This window comes from Psammomys obesus, unplaced genomic scaffold (genome assembly GCF_907164565.1).
Source record: "Psammomys obesus unplaced genomic scaffold, mPsaObe1.curated_primary_1811, whole genome shotgun sequence".
NCBI classification, from domain to species: domain Eukaryota; kingdom Metazoa; phylum Chordata; class Mammalia; order Rodentia; family Muridae; genus Psammomys; species Psammomys obesus.
In genome coordinates, this window is record NW_026596095.1 from 25,689,732 (window position 1) to 25,708,099 (window position 18,368).

General features: G+C 46.4%; 1 protein-coding gene across 3 annotated transcripts in view; it reads left to right on the forward strand.

Moving 5' to 3' along the window:
• The window catches only part of Tspan5 (tetraspanin 5), a 165,253-nt gene that overhangs the window by 16,254 nt on the left and 130,631 nt on the right, over positions 1–18,368 (forward strand). The window contains exon 2 of one of the 3 annotated variants that reach the window (XM_055628037.1): positions 12,121–12,250. The exons of the other annotated variants lie outside the window; for them this stretch is intronic. Within the exon in view, the coding sequence (XP_055484012.1) occupies positions 12,121–12,250 (130 nt within the window). The remainder of the gene's footprint in view (positions 1–12,120; positions 12,251–18,368) is intronic. 3 annotated transcript variants of the gene reach the window in all.

Here is an 18,368-nt window from a genome sequence, read left to right on the forward strand (position 1 = left end):
GCTCTCTTAGTCTTAAAAAAAAAAAAGAAAAGAAAAGAAAAAGGTTAGCTTACTGCAGGAAGAATAGAAGGTTGGAATTCTTTTGAATAGGAATGTCTGTGCAAATATTTAATTTGTTGTTCTTTAGTTGGTCTATCTAGGATAGAGTACTGGAAGGAGCCATGCTTTAAGTGGCCTTTTGCAGGCCTGATTACGTAACCTTAGGAGAAGGACAGGAAATGTCACCTGTTCTCTGTAACTTATCAGTCATCTTTCCTCACCTGCTCTTCTCTCTTAATGATGAATTTTTAGTCTCTGACCACAATTTATAAAACAGGGGACAGAACATTGTATGGGTCTAAGATGCCCTCAGCCTCATTTGTGGGGACAGTGTGCAGAGTGGGAGTCTCTGTGGATTTGCTTCTGGGTCAGGTTTTAGCTGAGGCCAGAGATGAGGATGGACTGCATGCCATTTGCACGCTGAACTGGGGTGAAGGTAGCATTGTAGGATGCCTGTATGCTGCATCACCCAGGCTGCCAAGTCCCAGCACTTTCACTCCATTTGGCTCCACTTGACAGTTTTGGCTCAGTCATTTTGATTAACATCAACCTTGCTTATGTTAAGTAACTATTCAGGTTATTTATTATGTATTACTCTCATGCTTTGGAATGAGCGGCCAGAAACTTTTGCCTCATATGGACTCCATATGCAGCTGTTAAGTTAGTAGAAACACAATTAATTGGCACATAAGCTGCATATTGAATAGATTAAGCTAGATAGCATAGACATCGTTTGAGATTGTTATCCCTGACATTCAAGTGTTTGAAAATGTGGTGGTGATAATCAATCTCTGAGTTCACATATGTCCTGTTCTGTATTTTTATTATTAATGCAAACATCTGTGGAATCCTTGTTTATTTTGCACCAGCGAGGTCCAGAGAGGATGACATGACATGGTCTGTGAAAAACTCCTCGGTGTTTCCATTGTCCCCTCACCCTCCCAGGCTGGACAGAGATTGTTGCAATGGGTAAGAGACAGCCTGGGCTCAAATTAGGCCCCGGCATCTCTGACTTGTGTGCGTATACATAGACAACATCTTTAGGGTCATTGCAGAGACCAGCCTGCTGAGGAGCGCTCCTGAACACTGACAGTGAGAAAGGACCCCACTGCCACCAGGTGCTGTGAGCCACTGTCACCTGAGAAGGGTGTTATCAGTGTCAGGGACTCTCCAGTGCCTTTGCTAGGGATGTGGTCCCTGAAGGATAGGCTCTGTCACTCTTCAAGCTTGCTTTCCACTGTCTTTCTCACATGGAGGTCCATCGTTTTCCTTGGCGAGTGGCTCTTAAGAGTTTGCAGTGCGCACAGTTGGAGTGCTCACTTCCTTTCATGCTTATCCGCAGCCGCCCACCACGCCTGTGTGCTGCTGCAGTCTGCTTCCATGATGCCCTGAGGCTTTCCTCTTCTTACACAGGGTCCTTGTGTTTGTGCATTATGTGTACAGGTGCCTGTGGGTACATGGGTGTGCAGAGGCAGGAAGTCAACCTTGGATGTCAGACCTCACATGCCATCCATCTTGTTTTGAGACTGGGTCTCTTGCTAGCTTGGAACTCGCCAAGTCGGATATCTCCTGTCTCTGCCTTGTAAATACTGGGATCGCAAATGTGTGCCACTGTGCTTGGCTCAAAAAAAAAAACAAAACAGAAAACATAGGTTCTAGGGAATCAAACTTAGGTTCACCATACTTGCATAGCAGGCACTTTACCAACTAAATTATCTTCCCAGCTAGGGAGTCCTTTTGAAGCCATTTATATATGCATTATAATTACAATTAAATATATATAAGTGTGCCTAAAAACTGCTTAAAGTATTCTAAGTAATAATTATCCATTGAAATAATTTAATTAAATTTGAAGTAATTTTTTTCATTTAGGAACAAAATAAGCATCCATTTGGCCCAACTACAATAACAAAAAAAGAATTGTTATACACAAATAGGTATGTTTATGAAATTACTTAGTTTATTAATATATAATTCATCCTGAATGTTACATTCTCTTAATTGAATTTACGGGTGTGTGCTTACAATTTTCACAATATGTTTAAACAAATGGTGTCTGTGAGCTGCTGAACTTTAAGGACTCTGGCATTTGAAGTTGTTTTTCTGTTGTCCTAGAAGTAAAATCCTAGGTCCAAAAGAAAACCATTGACGTCATAGTAAAAGACAGCTGCGACACGCTCCGATGTGGGCATCTCCTGCTGCTACGATTTCTCTTTCTTCCCTGACATAGGAGATTGCTGTGAATTAGCGTCTCCTAGACAGAGAGAACTTACTTGTTTTGGGGCACATCCCTAAACACAGACAAGTTTCTAAAAGGGTGAAAAAAGTGGGCTGGAGAGGGGGATGAGAAGCCGGAGCTGGGGTGGGTCAGCACTCGGAGGGAAGTGCATGCTGGGATTGTGGGCATGGGGAGAGCCTCTTGCACAGCTTCCCTGCCAGTTGTACTGAGGGTGCGCTTTACCTGGCCCATTGCTCTGGGTCACAGGGAGCAAGCCTTCAGCCTTCAGACGTGATGTCATGTCTTTCTGTGGACAGTGAGGCACCAGGATCCCAAACACTAATCCTCAGCTGTGATGCCTACCCACTGCGCGTACAGCTTCCCTCTTCAACTTTTAGAGCAAAGAGAACCCGGGCCAGAATGATGCTCCTGTATACTCTTTGATAAGTCCTTAATTGCCCGATCCAGAAATCGGTGTCTTTTTCCAGGGTTCAAAAAGCAGACTCTAGTCAATTTACTACCTTGGCTGTGTGGACAAGTCAATTCTAGACCTGACTGGGTCTCTCTTGCACAGCTTAACTGTATGTCCAGTTAGATGTGCTCACTGGGCCTCCTCCACAAAGAGATGGTTAGGGAGGTGAGGGCTGGCAGTGCCACACAGCTTGTCAGGCTTTTTAGGCCCAAGGAGGGGCCCCTTAGGCCCCTGCCAGTGTGCCTCCAGGGAAGTGAGGGACACAGACCGTGCTAGCTTCAAGAGCTGTGCCCTGTGTTGTGTGAGGTTGAAACTGATTGTGCTAAGTCCAAGTGGGGTTGGTTATTGGCTATGGAAAGAGGAGCCTGAATCCAGGAGTGTGGGAAGCCCCTTTAGGCAGAAACTATAGCCCAACTGAGTAAAAATAAACAAACAAACAAACAAATAAATAAATAAATAAATAAATAAATGCAGAATTGGCCATATATTCGGCATAGATGGAGATGGAAGAGTCCTAGCAAGGTGGTTCTGAGACGAGGCAGCAAAAGCCTGGCTTGACAGGAGTCGGCCTCTGATGAAATGGGGCCAGAAAGATCTTGAAATCTGCTGTCTGGTATTTATAAGTTGTTTTTGGGCACTCAGCCACACTGTTGGAGAATGCCTCCAAGCTCACCTCCACGCTGGCTTAGGCAAGTTAGGGAAGAATTTATGATTAACAGTCATGCAGCTGGTCCGAGCCAAGTGCAAACATTGGTTCAGAGCAATTCTGTGTGCATTTCTTTGTGAGTTCTTTATGCACTTGTGATCTGCAGTGGGATGCCTCCTTTCCCTCCCCCTCATCAGAAATAATAATGTCATGTAATAACCAGGCCTAAAACTAAGACTTTAGATGCTAGATGGTAAGAGGCGCCCAGGTAGCAAATATGATGTTGAGCCTTGCTCCTGTTGTTTCCAGGGTGAATCTTACAGGGGTCTATTCAGACACTACTGTGAAATAACACTTTCTGTTCAGCTAATGATGTATGAAAATTATTTACTGTCTGTGGCTGCTAATTGAGATCGGGTATGAATCAGGCTGGAACTCAGGAAGTCAGAAACAGTAAAAATAACCATGGATCAGGAAATGGATTTTAATAAGATATCTATGTGAGGGGGACCCCTGTATCTGCCACATACATGTTGTGTACTGCACAACTCTCCTAGTTATGATGACTTCCATTGGGGCTGTGCTGTGTGCATTGGAAGCAGGGGTGGGGGCTGGGGAGGAAGGGCTGCCACTCTGAGCTTCAACTGGCAGAGAAAGTGGATGGTCCTTTAAAAGTCAGACATCTTTGGGCATTTCTGGTGGTGTGTTAATCTGGCTTCTCCCATTTTGAAGAGAAGCTTGGTGGTAGGTGTCAGGGGCTTCCTGTGTTGGGGCTCCCTGCCAAGGGAAAGAGGTTCCTCCTAGGTTGTGCAGAGGCACGGGGACTTTGTAGAGTGGCCTGGGACAGCTCCCACTGTGTGTGCTTCTCAGCCATTCCCCACGGGGAACCCCAGTCACAGTGGTGGCCGAACATGCTACTGTGCCCTCTAAGCCAAGGAAGCGTTGCTTGCTTATGGTGTTGCTTGTGAAGCAGAAGTCTGTAAGTACCTCAGCTCTTGGGCACAGTATATTTGTTATCAAAGTGAAGAGGCTGTGTACCCATTTTTTTTTTAAAGCAATTTCTCTTTTAATTATGCATGTGAGATATTAGATGGTTTAAATGCATAGGTTAATAGAATGATTTGTGCGTGTGTGTATGTGTTTTGTTGTTTGAGACATGGTCTCTTTATATAGCCCTGGTTGTCCTAAGACTCACTGTGTAGACGAGGCTGGCCTCAAACTCAAAGAGCTCCTCCTGCCTCTGCCTCCCAAGTCCTAGGAACAAAGGCATGTGCAACCATGCCTGGTGAAAGGTGATTTTTAATATGTAGTTATTTTATTACAAATAGTTAAAGGAAAGACAAGTACTAACACACTTTTCACTACCGTTGAGTGTAAATTCTAAAAAGCTGAAGGTTTTTCCCGGGGGTTGGAGAGGATTAAGAACACACTTGAAGTTGGGCTGTTCTCACAACCAGGTACCACACCTGCAAGAGCCCAGTTCTGTGTTACCATTTGACTTTTGAAGCAGCTCATGCTAACTTCTCCCAGTCCCTTGGCTCCTCTCTTGGTCTCTGCACAGAGGCCCTGGGTCAGGCACCTCCATAAGAGCCTAGAGGTCAGTCCTGTTTGTCAGTCCCTTTCCGTTTGCCTCTCTACAAGAGACACAGGGCTTGTAGAAGAGGGTTTTGATAGTGAAAGAGAGTAAGGCTTGGCGTCAGAGGGTCTGAGTTTGAATCAATCTCTCTCTCTCACTCCCCTTCTCCCTCTCTCCCTCACTCTCTCTGTCTCCCTGATGGTGGTACTGCGGATTGAGAAGAAAACAAGCACTCTGTCACTGTCTTTCTTTCCCAGCTCTCATTTCTCTTGGTTTCCAGCAGAGCTCTTTTGTCTCCTGTTAAATGTTTCCGGTCTGGGTTGCCTTGAAGATCAAGTAGGTGTGTTGGGAGCCAGTTCTCCATAGGTCGCTTGTGTTTTTGCATGGGGCCTAGTTAGGGTATTGGTTGCTTTTCCCAAGGATGTCTGTATAATAAGCAGCTTTGCAGGGTTGGTGACTGCTACATAACGTTTGGTTGGGCTCCTGAAGCCCAAGAGTCCTCAGTTGCTCTGTGAGCCTGCTGCAATGTCCTGAGGGAATCTGGACTTGGGGAGCCAAGCCCTACCAGAACCTGGAATGGAACCCCATCCTTCAAGTCTTCCCCCACAAGGACCCAAACAACCAATCGGGAAATGGGCCTCTAATTCCTTCAGTCAGTACCACTGCGGGTCCTTATGACCAGAAACTATGGATTGCTGTCCACCACAGGAAGGCTGGGCTTGGGGAACTGACCCTGTGGTCAGCTGTTCCGTGTCTCTGAGCCCAGAGTCCCATGCCTTGCTAGGGGACTAGTTAGTGTGTGTGTAGGCTGATACTTTCACGTTACCGTGAGTGACACTCCATAAGTGAGGGCTGATTGATGAGTGTCTTCTCACTAGACCTCATCCGTGGGCTCTGGTCATTCTCTCTGGCCCACTGTGATGTTGCCTGCTCTCCCTCCTTCCCTCCCTTCCTCCCTTTCTTGGCACCACATCCCTCTACCTCTTTAGTGGCAGGGCTAATCTCTGGACAGGATTCATGCCAAACACATCACAAGGACTTTCCTGTGCTTTTCGTCCTGCCTGCTGTCCTGCACCTTAGGGTCGCTGCCGTCGCAGTGTAGGCAGGTAGTCTCTGCGGTCGCCCCTGGGGCACGAAGCTTGAGGAGTTGTGCCTTATTTGTGTTTTCCAACCCTGTAACTTCATGCTGACTTTCGTTGACACCTCCACCGTCTCTGCCTTATCACATGTGCAGTGCAGACCGAGATGGAACTGTGAGGAGTGAGCAGGCCGGGAGTGCAAAGTACTGTCCTCAGGAGCCAGCAGCTAACGCTGCTACCATCCCTGCCATGATGCCATGGGTATCAAAAATATACCATGGGGTTGGCAAGGTGGCTCAGCACATTAGAGACACTTATGTGCAGGTCTGACCTGAGTTTGTTCCCTGGGTCCTGTATGGTGGAAGGAGAGAAAGTTGTCCTGACGACCATATGCTCGCCATGGTGTTCTCTCTCTCTCTCTCTCACATACACACACACTCATACACACATACTCACATGCACATTCACACACTCACACTTACACACACACACTCTCATACACATAACCACATATTTACACACTCATACACACACACAGATACACACACACTCTATACCACAGCTAATACTAGGGTTGTGGCTCAGTGTGGAGTGTGTGCTTAGCCATGGGTTCAATCTGTAACATCACAAAAACAAAAACCTAAATTTGTTGTAAAATTAAAAACAAGAGTTGACTTTTTTTCTTCTTCTTCTTTTGGTCAGTTTGGCGCATGAGATGTGGATATGGAGTTTCCTCAGCCAGAGTGCCACTCAAGGCACTGTGCCCTTTTTGGTTTGGCTGGCCCTCGGGCCGTCTTCTTTGTTCTGTTTTGTAATCTGTCCCTTTTTCTCCCTGCACCTTATTTTCTACCTGATGATCTTTGTATTTTCCAGGCTTCCAGATCAGATGGGCTCAGTTCTGTCTGGCCAGGTCCACCATTGCAGCAGTTTTAAACAACAGTGCAAAGATGAATATATCCGTCAGCAGCCCAGTGCCTCATATAGGGTCCATGGTAGAGGGCACCATCACAGCATCTTGTCATGATGCCGCAGGGCTGATGATTCTCTTAGAGGCCCATCCCAATGATCTTTCAGGACCTTGTGGGAGAAGACCTAGATGACCTCTCATCCCAGGTTTTGGCAAGGCTCAGCTCCCGGAAGGCGGTCCATAAATTGTTTTGCATGCTTGAGTGACTAAGAAAACGTGAAAGTGCCTAGTTAAATGTAGAGCGTCAGTCACATGTGAATTACTGTCCCCCTCATTTCTTTCTGCAAAGTAGACTGGTGCTCAGGTGCTTCGGAGAGCCGAGGGAGGGGATCTGAGGCGATGGGGAACACCCTTGACACTTGCCTTGCTTCCCCCTGGCAGTTCTGTGCTCCCTTGCCCTGAAAGGTTGACACGCTGGGCTGTGGAGCAGTGTCTAAGGAGCAGATGGTCCCAGCTCCTGTTATCCAGTCATAACAAACCCAGAGGTCTTTCCAAAGGATGGACCTCTTTCCTCTCTTCTAGCACCTTCATCTCATGGACTTATAACACCTTCAACCCTTTAATCGTTTCCTTCCAGCTCTTCCCACTACTTTCCTGTCTTCATCTGTAGGGATTTTATCTGCCACCAGTTTCTTGTGTCTAAAACATCTTTTTTTCCGGAGCCTTAGACCCCTTTCATGATTCTGGGGTGCTATTGAGTGAGCTGGGATCTATCTGGTTAGATGAGGACGAGGTCATTCTGTGCTTTTAGAGTATTACTTTGGGACAAAGCAGCTACCAAAGAACCCCTTCCATGTGTGGACCTATTTATATAGCAAACATCTTAAAATACCACAGGTTAAGCCGTCCACCTAATGAATAGAATTGATTACAAATAACAAAGGAGGAAGGTACATTTTTGTGCATGTCACTTGATGGTATTTGAAGTGGAAGTTGTTTTTAGTTTCTACCGTGACTGATCATTTATTTTAATTACTAATTGTTATGAGTGCGTGTGCATGGTAGTAGTCAGGCAGGAGGATCAGAGCATAGCTTCCAGAAGGTCAGACCTTTTGCTGTGGACCCGGAGCCTGTGGCATGCTGAAGATGCTGTGGCATCTTCGCCTGATGGGCCCCGACCCTAGGCTGGGAATCTTTGGTTTGGTATGCCTCAGGGTCTAGGTACTGTCTCTTCTGTCTACAGTGTCTTAGACTTTGGAGTTGTTGATCCAGGGTGGTGCCACCATTGTAACCATGGTGGTTCCTTGTTTATTTCTGAGATTTCTCTGGGAAGGAAGGCTGTTAATCACTGTGAATTCCGTTTTGAGAAACAAAATTGTTCCTCAAAGTGATGAAAGTAAGTGGGGACCAATGTGATTTTTTTTTTAATTTTTTTTTTTTTTTTTAAATTTGGAAAAGCACCCAGGATTGCGACGCCTCATCTAAAGAAGAAGGCTCACTTTTTGTCAGCATTCAGCATCACTCAGACCTGGACCGACCTCATCTCTGGCAGTGTTGCCGGGTGACATTCTGAACAGGTCACCGAGTACGTACATTGAGAATTACTGAGCTGTTTCGGCGAATGTGTCTTGTTGAGATGGCTGAACAGCGCGTTGATTTACGGACGTGGAAAACTGTGGCAGGGTAACTTTTAGCGTCTACATTTCATTTCACCATGATCACCGGGTATTTTTGAGCCAGTGTGAACAAAATGGCAAGGCCAGCCTCAGGCAATTTAGGCTTATGTAAGGGACCTTCTCTGCTCTCTTACATCCAGGCCCTGCTTTTCCAGATGACCCAGAATCTTGGTGGCCTCACTCATCCCCAGATTTGGAGTTAGATTTGATGTCAATCTTCTACACTGACATCACCCTGGTCCAGCCTCCAGCCTCCTCATTGCATGGCTCTGTCACCTGAGTCCTGGTTTTCTCCTGTGGACCACACACCACCTGTGTCACACTGTCCTTGTCCTGGCAGTAACCGCTCTCCTTCACCAGGGTCACCTTGAGGTCTTATACACTTTCTCTCACTCCAGCGATTCCCTTGCCTCCCAGTTAGGTTACCCCTTGAACTCTTCTGTCTCACGTCCCAGGACTTTTCCTTCCAAGCACCCGTCATAACTGGATCAGATCAATATTACACGTGCTGGTGATTAACTGGGAACTAAACCATCAGTTTTAAGGGGGTGGAGCTATGGATGGGGTGTACTCCACTCCCCACAGCGCCTTAGAGGGCTCCGGGAGTCTTGGTTTGCCTTTTTTAAAGATTTATTTATTTATTATAGATACAATGTTCTGTCTGCATGTACATCTGCATGCCAGAAGTGGGCACCAGATCTCATTATAGATGGTTGTCAGCCACCATGTGGTTGCTGGGAATTGAACTCAGGACCTCTGGAAGAGCAGCCAGTACTCTTCACCTCTGAGCCATGTCTCCAGACTTGGTTTTCAATGACAGTGTGGTGTACACTAAAAATTCCTGCAAAATTCTTAGTAGCGTCCCCTTTGACTTCGACAGTTACCAGTGTGAGGTAACAGTACGTACGGTGATCTGTTTTAGAGCCCCGAAGTGTGAAGCCGCTGAAGGAAAGGATTTCATTTTCAGGCTTCTAGAGACAGAACTGGGTTGGAGGTGGGGTAGCTTTAATTTCACTCCTGATTAAAGATTCAGTTTGTTCTAAAATCTGCCATCATATGCAGATGCTCAGGGTTCTTATGTCTTGAGAAAGGAAGAATGTTCTCTGTGCACCTGGGGTTTGGGGGTGTGGTGGTGAGAGGCAGGGGCTGCTACAGAAATGGAAGATAGACAGAAGGCAGCAAGGCAGGCCCCGCTGGTCAGGGACGGACTTGACAGAAAGGGTGGGGGCTGCTGCTGCATGTGTTTTGGGGAGATTTTCTCATTCCGAAGGGACCTGGTCCCCAGGTGGCCATTAGTATGGGGAGCTATGTGATTTAATGGGGCTGAATGACGATAGTGGGGGGCTGTGTGATTAATGGGATCACTTGATGAGGAAGGACACCTGCTTAGTGGGTAGGGGCCCCACATGATCTGTGGAGGCGTGTACTAGTGGGGGCCATGTGACCAGAAAGGCCGTGGTTGTGAAGGCCACGTGCTGAGTGGAGGCCTGTTGGTGAGTGTGAGTCATGCGATGAGTAGGAGCCAGGTGATTAGTGGTGCAGTGAAGGGACCTGGGCTTCCTTTTCTGCGCCCATATATACTCCAAGAAGGTGGAGTGCACAGTGCCAGGGTGAGCCTGGTGAATTACAAAGACCGGAAACCTAAAAGGTGGCACGAGGCACTCCTCTCTAAGACCTGTTCTCATCTGGTCCCTGGAGACTCAGTTTCCTCACTTTGATTCAGTGCTGACACTGGCCTGCCTCAGGGAAGGCTCTGAAGAATGGAAGCACAACATGCAAAGCACTTTCAAATTGCTGGGTCCCTTCAGGGGAAAAGGACTCTTTGTGACACTGGCCTGAAGATAATTTTTATCAGATTCTGTAGCCTGAGGACTCAATAACTGCAAAAAAAAAAAAAAAAAAAAAAAAAAAAAAAAAAAAAAGCCTTTCTAATGCCTGGCTTTCGCATGGTTGGACCAGACTGAAGTGGTAGATTCCTTCACGCTGGCCGTGTGGCAGGCCCAGGTACCTCAGGCATGTCCCCTGAGAGGCTTACACAGTCAGAAAGAGGTGCCAGAAAGTGAAATGAACTGCAAAAGCTGTGGCAGGTGGGCTGTGCCCGCTCAGGGCAGTGTGTACGGTTCTCGTGTTCCAGGGTCAGGTTGGGCTAGACACGCGGACGTGCCCCTTGCCTTTTGACCTATGGGGATGCAAATGAGGTTGGGGTGAGAGGCTCCATTTTTTTTTTTTTTTTTTTTCTGTGTGTCAAGTTTGTGTGCCAGGGGCGGGCTGTGCTCTCTGCGGAGAATAGAGCCACCCCCAGCATTAGAATGTGGGGGATTCACAGACTTCACGGTGATTTGCCAGCCGGATGATTCAGCAGAGTCTTTGCAAGGTTTTGCTAATGGTTAAATATCTGCAGCAGGCTGAATTTGGATTGGCTGAAGAACAAGGTGAACCGAGGTAATCATAATTACGTGATTTTTTTTTTTTGTTTCAAGTTCTAGCATCTTGCGTTCTCTGCCAACCAGAAATAGTCCAGCAGAATGGTGGTAATGCCTCTCATCTGTGGAACCTTCCAGATGGCAGCTTCTCAGGCAGTGAGCAGAAGACAGCTTTGGAAGCCCAGGGCTCTCTTAGTCCTTCCGTCTGTGTGACTCAGTGAAGTCTTGTTCCCTGTGTGTACTGGGTGTCAGAACGGGCCTGGTGTCTCTCAAAAGGCCTTGTACAAGGCCTGCTGTGATAGTGCAAATTCTGGCATTTGGGAGGCCTCAGCAGGAGGATTCTCAGTTTGAGGCCAGCCTGGGCAACATAGTGAGATATTTTTTCCTGCTGAGAACAAAGAAACAAAAAGCCACCAAGCCTCAGTCTCAAGGGAGAAGAGAGTCATTTTCCCAGTAGTAAATGAGCACCTGAGTAGAACCCTCCAAATACTTTCAGAGGACTCTGTCATCTAAATGGACCTTTTTCATTATGGACAGAGGCGTTCCCTCCTGTGGGAAGCATAGCACACAGAGCACAGGTGCTCCGTCTGTTCTCCAGTTGTGACTGAGCCCGTGTCGGTACCTGGCATCCCTTCCCCGACTGAGGGGCTGTAACTGCCAGGCATTCACTTCAGTGATGTTTATAGAATGAGTTTGTCTGGGGCTGTAAGACAGTTGGGTTGCATCTTCTACCTTGGGAGCCCATGGTGAGGGAGGAGAGGCAAGCGAATACACACGCAGGAGAAAGTGGTATATAAGCCAGAGGGCAGAGCAGACATCAGTGCTCAAGGCTATGTTGTGCCGGTTGAAGGGCCATTAAGGATTCAGTGAGCACAGTATTGGCTCAATGTGGTCCAGTGGCCTGTAGTAGCTACAAGGCTTCTCTTCAGGGTCTTGTCCTTTGTCTTCACTTTTCTTCTCCTTCATTCTCTTGGGAACCCTTGCAGCCTACCCTGAGTGTGCCCTACTCGAAGCTCTTACGCTATTCCGTAGACACAGCCGAAGCAACCACTTTCTGTTGTTTTCTCACCCACCTCGGTTGCAGCGCATGGATGTCAGGACCTGCTCCAGCCACGTCAAATGGAGTTAGTACAAATGGCAGTCTTTCGGGCAGTGTTGGGGGCAGGAAGCTGAGTGCTGCTGTGTACCTCACAGACAGACCACTCAACACTCAGGTAAGCAGCGTGTGAGGTTTTTAAAACCTGTCTGTAGGGCTGGGGAGCTGGCTCAGGAAAGCATTTGTGAGAGTGAGAGGATGTGAGTTAAGCTCCCGCTGCTCATGTAAAAGGCCTGATGGCAGCATGGCCCTGCTATCCTAGACTGAGAGATGGAGACGTGTGTGTGTGTGTGTGTGTGTGTGTGTGTGTGTCTGTGTCACCCTTGGAACTCAGTGGCTAGTTTATTCTAACCAAACCCTGAGCTCAGGTTCAGTGAGAACCTTTCTCAGAAAATAGGTGGGGAGCAAAAGAGACCCCCAACATCAACCTCTACATGTGTGCATGTATACACACACACACACACACACACACACACACACACAGACCACACATACGCACGTACTCGCACACACACACTCTCACACACTATTGTTTTTGTTTTAGAAAAGCACAAACTTGTGATCGGCAGCCTATCATTGTTCCTTTGATGTTTATCCATTTATTCTTTTCATTCATTTACTCACAGGCCATATCTTTCCTATAATACCAGACTTTTTCTTCAGTGATATATATAAATATTCAAGATTATATATATATATTATCTTGAATATTTTTACTGCTCTGGAGATTTTCCTCCAACTTGATAATTATTTTGATAAATCTTTATCACTTAGATAGTGGCTTAGAGTTAATTCCTTTCTATTAAGTACCTTTTAGAGTACAAACCTTTTGAGAAATCACCACATTTCATTAATGACTTGTGAGACTTAGCAGCAACTTACATTGATAATAATGGAATGTGCTTTGGGTAGAGAATTCTTCTGGCAGACACACCAAGGTGGAGCTGAGGATGAGCGCAGCAGTACTTAATTTATTGTGAATTTAGGCCAGCGTGTGAAGAGAGACGAAGGCTGGCAAGAGGTTCTGTTTATTTTTTATTTTTTCTCATGTAGCACTTAAGTTTGGTGGTCCCTCAGGCTGCCTGCCCTGTGCTTCGTGTGCCGTGGTGAAGGCCCGGGCCGTGGAAAAGTTGTGGGGCTTGCCCATGGACATGGCCTTGTGCCCACACACAAATAACGCCTCTGAAGCTGAAGGCTTCTGCTTTTACAATGTAGGCTACAGCCGGCAGATTTTGAAATTGCCCGGAAACAGATTATAAGATTCCTTTTGCCAGTCTATGCTCAACGTTTCGTGTAGAAGATGTAGATGTTTGTGATTACCTGGCTCTGTCTCTCTTCACTTAACTGTGCTAAAGTTAGCTAAGTAGCTGTGATGGTTGATTTTGAAGCCACTTGAAAACAGTGTCACCTTTTCATTGCTAAGAGACATTGGAAACATTCATCATTTCCTAAGCAACGCCAAGCTGGGTGAAGGGTGAGGAACTCTGCCTTTGCCTCCGGTGCTTGTGAATGCCACGTAGAGAATGTTAAAATAACGTCTATAGAGTATTAGCTGACGCACGCTCTCTGGCATTTTTCTAGGACGTTTAGGATATAGAAGTTGGTCGGGGCCTTGCTTTTAAGGTCGAGGGTTGCAGGGCATGGGAGGTGGGCGGTCCCGGGGGCTCAGTGTGGAGTGCTGGGGATGTGTTGTGGAGTTCTGGAGTTTGTACAGCTCTTATGCCTCGTAGAGGAGGTGGTCCTTGACTTTAGTTGGTAGTTGACCTGGGAGTATATGCCAGATCTGTTGCCATAGCTAACCATTTTCCAGGAGTAGCTGCAACCCCGCACACTTTTCAGTTGAGAATTTATCAACTTTAATAGTCCAGAAGAAAATGCAAATCAAACCAAACAACGTTAGACAGTAACGGGGGAGGGGGCTTTGGCACTGTACTGTGTCAAACCTGTGGACTGTCTTGTTGCCACAGTGGTCGTGTGGCTGCTTTCATTTGCCTTTTGAAGGTTTGGCTATTCGGTGTGTATCCACGCCTTTCTGCGGCTGTGTGAACGTTCTCTCTGTTTTTTTTTTTTTACCCCTGAAAATTTTAAGTGGTCTCTTCCACTGGATGGGAGACTGGGGCCTTTTGATGAGTCTCTGTACAAGTGAGTAAGCACTCGGTGTCTTTCTTTTGTGCATTTGTGCTTTTGTGCTTTTGATACTGTTAGGTATCACATACAGCTTGAGTTAAGGGGTCGTTATCTGGGCCTGTGCTAGATTATACAGAGATTCTTATAGCGCTGGTGTTTGTTGTAATGAGATTTGCCCTGCCAGGGGAGCTGTCGATGCTTGGGCGAGTGTTCAGTCCTTAATATTGCCATCTAAATTCTAGGCATGTTGCCTGCAACTTCCAGTTTCAAAAATCTATGTCAATCTGTTCCTTTATAACGTAGTGCGATTGCTTCCCCCTCTTGTTTTATATTTAATCATTCTCAGTGGCTCACAACGCCGGTCCAGTCCAGAGATTTACTTTTTCTGTTTCTCAACCCCATCATTATTTTTATGTAAAAAGTATGTTTTGAGTTAGAGCAATTGGTGGAGATCAAGCTCAGACTCTGTAGGGAGAAGAGAGATGTCATTTACAACGGAGTTTATACAGATGAATGTTCTGCTACGTGCTGTGTTTCCACCGTAATCCTGGGGGTTTGTTTGCATTTGCACTGAAAGAAAAATGACCATATTTGGTCTGACTCTAAGCCAACATGATAGAAGCCCCAAGTCTTTCTTGGCGGCAGGGGCCGGGGAGCAAGGTGAACAGAAACATTGGAAGAAATAGTTTGTTCTTCCTGTGTTCTTTGTGTCTTATTCGGATTATTTGATGCATGACTCAGATTTTCTAGCCTCTTTCTTTTGGAAACAATTCCAAACTGAGAGGGAAGATGCAAGTAGAGAAAGGAATACTGTGTCATTCTGTAGGACTCTACTCCTCAGGGTTGTCCAGTTAGCTCAGAAAGGCAGGACGCAGGGTCACACCTCCCCACTCCTATGCCCTGCCTTCCCTTGGTTCCTTCTTCATCTCTCCTGATGGCAACAGTTTAGATTTCTGAGACAAGGTCTTAGTCTTCAGCCCGGCTGGATCGCAACTCACACCAACCTCCTCCTCCTCTTGAGTGCTGGGTTTATAGTATGAGTCACCATACCTGGCCACGGTTGTGACTTTTGTTGGAGTCAGCTGTTTCACAGAACGTCCTGCCTTTTCTCAGAGGATGGTCTCTGTTCTCTATCCTCTCTTCACTACTGGCTGAGCTTGTGTTTCATTCTGTGGGAGAGTTAGGGTGTGTCCATGAAGGCCTGGAGTTTCTCTCCGCTGGATTCCTACAATGACTCCTTAGTCAAATATTTTTATTTGGGGTATTTATTTCTGTGATATTTATTCTTACACACATACACACACACACACACACACACACACACACACACACACACAGAGAATTTTGAATTCGTGGATTCAGTTAACAGTGGATTGAAATGTTTTGAAAGAAACATGTTTGTAGCAGGGTGTACAGCTCACACCTTTAATCCCAGCTCTGTGGAGGCAGAAGTAGGTATCTAGTTTGAGGCCAGCCTGGTCTAAATATTGAGCTACTGGCCATCCAGGACTGCATAGTGAAGCCCTGTCTCAGGACACACAAATAATTACCTCGTGTTACATTGTTTCCTATGCAGCATGATGTAATGGGTATTTCCATACAATTTACATTTTCTAGGAATAAATAATTTAGAGAAGATCTAAAGCTTTTATGGGGCTATGCATAGGTCTTATGCGAACAAGGTACCGTTGTATGGGAGAGACCTAAGCGTCCAAGGACTTTGGTGTTCTTGGGAGCCCTGGAAACAATTCCATAAGGATACTGAAGGACAGCCCTGCTGTGTACCTCCTGTGTGACAGATGGCCTACATTTATGAGGAAAGCTCTAAGTAAGAAGATCCTGCTTTCATACAGCTTGCATTTTAGTTGCAGTAACAAATGAATCAGATAGTAAATATGTTGGCTAGTGATCAATGTCAGGAGAGAATCAAGTCAGGAAGGGGAGGAGAGTTGGGGGAGAGAAGGAGGGAGGGAGAGAATGAGTGCCAGTGTTAGTGAGCTCCTGATAAGAGGGCAGGGAAGGTCTCCCCAGAATTTGGTTATGGAGCAAGGATCCCAGGGAAGTGGCATAAAGGCCCAGAACAGGAGAGCATCTCTGGCTGGGAAGCCTTGTAGCAAAGGCTTGCTGAGAAGCATCCCGGTACCTGGAGACGGGAGGACACGGAAGGGAGGTGTTTCATTATCGGCAGTAAGGGAGATGAGAATCGGTTGGAGAGTTCCTGACTTGTGTCTCACAAAGAATACCCTTTGTTTTGTAGAGCAGAGCAGGTGAGGGACAAGGTTGAAGGTAGAGAGAAGAATTAAAACAGGATGGGGTGGCATGTCCTCTTGACACATCAGAGGCACTCAGTGGTCATCAACTTCATCAACTTCATTATCATCATCATCACCATCATCACCTTCATCATCATCATCGCCACCACCACCACCATCATTATCATTATTTTTGAGACAGGCTTTTGGCTGGCCTAGAATTTGCTATGTAGACCAGGCTGGCCTTGAACTCACAGAGGTCCAGCTGCTTCTGCCACTGGAGTGCTGTGACAAAAGGGGTGTCCACTATGCTTGGCTGAGGATTGGGCCTAGAGCCTTATGCTTGTCAGGCAAACCTGTCACGCTCTTCTGCTGCCATCAGACTTTAGACCACATGAGACTTCCCTGGGCTATTGGGAAGTGCTGCCAATTGCCTCAGCAGGAATCTGGAATTCTTTGGGCCTCACCTGTATTGTGAGGGTTAGAGCGGTCCTTGATGCATGTGCTGATAAATACAGAAGTGGGTGATTTTGGGATAAGTGAATAATTGGGTTATGGAAAATCCTTTAGAGATACTTACCTATGAAGTGTTTTCACTCTTACTGCTTTATTTTTCACAAATACATAACTCAGCTTAAAAATGTGGTAGTATGAATTTTCTCTCCATATTTATTTGGTACAGAAAGATATCATTAGGCACAGCATTTTTTGTTTGTTCTTAATTTAAGAGAAGTTACATATTTTATGAACTAAACACATAGCTCTGACATTCCCTTTTTCTGCCCTTAAACACATGGTTTACAGAAAGAATAAATAAACGCTACTAACAGGATTCATTCACAAAGAAGCTGATAAATGTTTCAATAGGAATTAGACTTAGGGAGCAGGTTGGATGAAGAAGCCGTTAAAGATGGGTAATAGCAAGTACATAATGTTGGGCCCAGCGGACCAGATCTTGCTTGCCCTTGCATTGCACCAGAGCTTCAAGGAAGGAGAGGGTTTGGCCTTCTGACCAGATGCTGTTGGGGCAAAGTTTTGAGGGACTTTTGGTTGTTCCGTGATTTAACTTCCATTTTTCCTGGATAGTTTTGGGTCAGTGAAGAAAAATGAGTCATGCTTTACGTGGGTGATGCTGAGATCAAGGGCACACAGCCTCTGGAACCAAACTGGGTCTGACTCCTGTTCTGATGGGCCAGTCATGTTACCTTGGCTTGGAACAATTAGGACCTGCTTCCCGAATCACAGAGGACTCAGAGTCGTGAGGTGTCAGGAGGCACCACTGAGTGTGAATAAACCCTCCACAATGAGACTTTCTCCTCTGCTTCCTGCTATTATCATCGGTTTCACCATGATCATATTTCAGTGACTTCAATTCTTTGCCTGCCTTCTGGAATACAGTGATTGCTTCTGGGGGCGAGGCTGGCATCGGCCCTGCCTGGAAACGCGCCCCTGCGTCCTTGTGCACAGGGCATGCAGTGTTTGATGTTGCTTATCCTGTGTTTATGGTCATCGGGGGCTGGAAGCAGCCTGCTCCTGCCCCGTGTGCAGCATTGCCTTTGTCCCGCCCTGTCAAAGAGGGATGCTCCAGCTTCCTTCAGGGACATGTGGTGAAGATTAATGAATAACTTAACGTTTGTGGCTCTAGTCCATTAAGTGCTAATGAGCACCAGTTACTTTTCTGACAGGCTCTCCAAGTGCTGGCCACAGACTGCTCTCCGAAGCAGGGGCGTTGGTTGAAAGGACTTTTCTTGATGTAGTGAGGGGAGACTGTCTTTTAAAACATGTCCCGTTGCTTTATGTGACTGTCACTCCCCATATTTAATATTTTATGCCTCCCCTGCCAGAGAAAACTGGGCC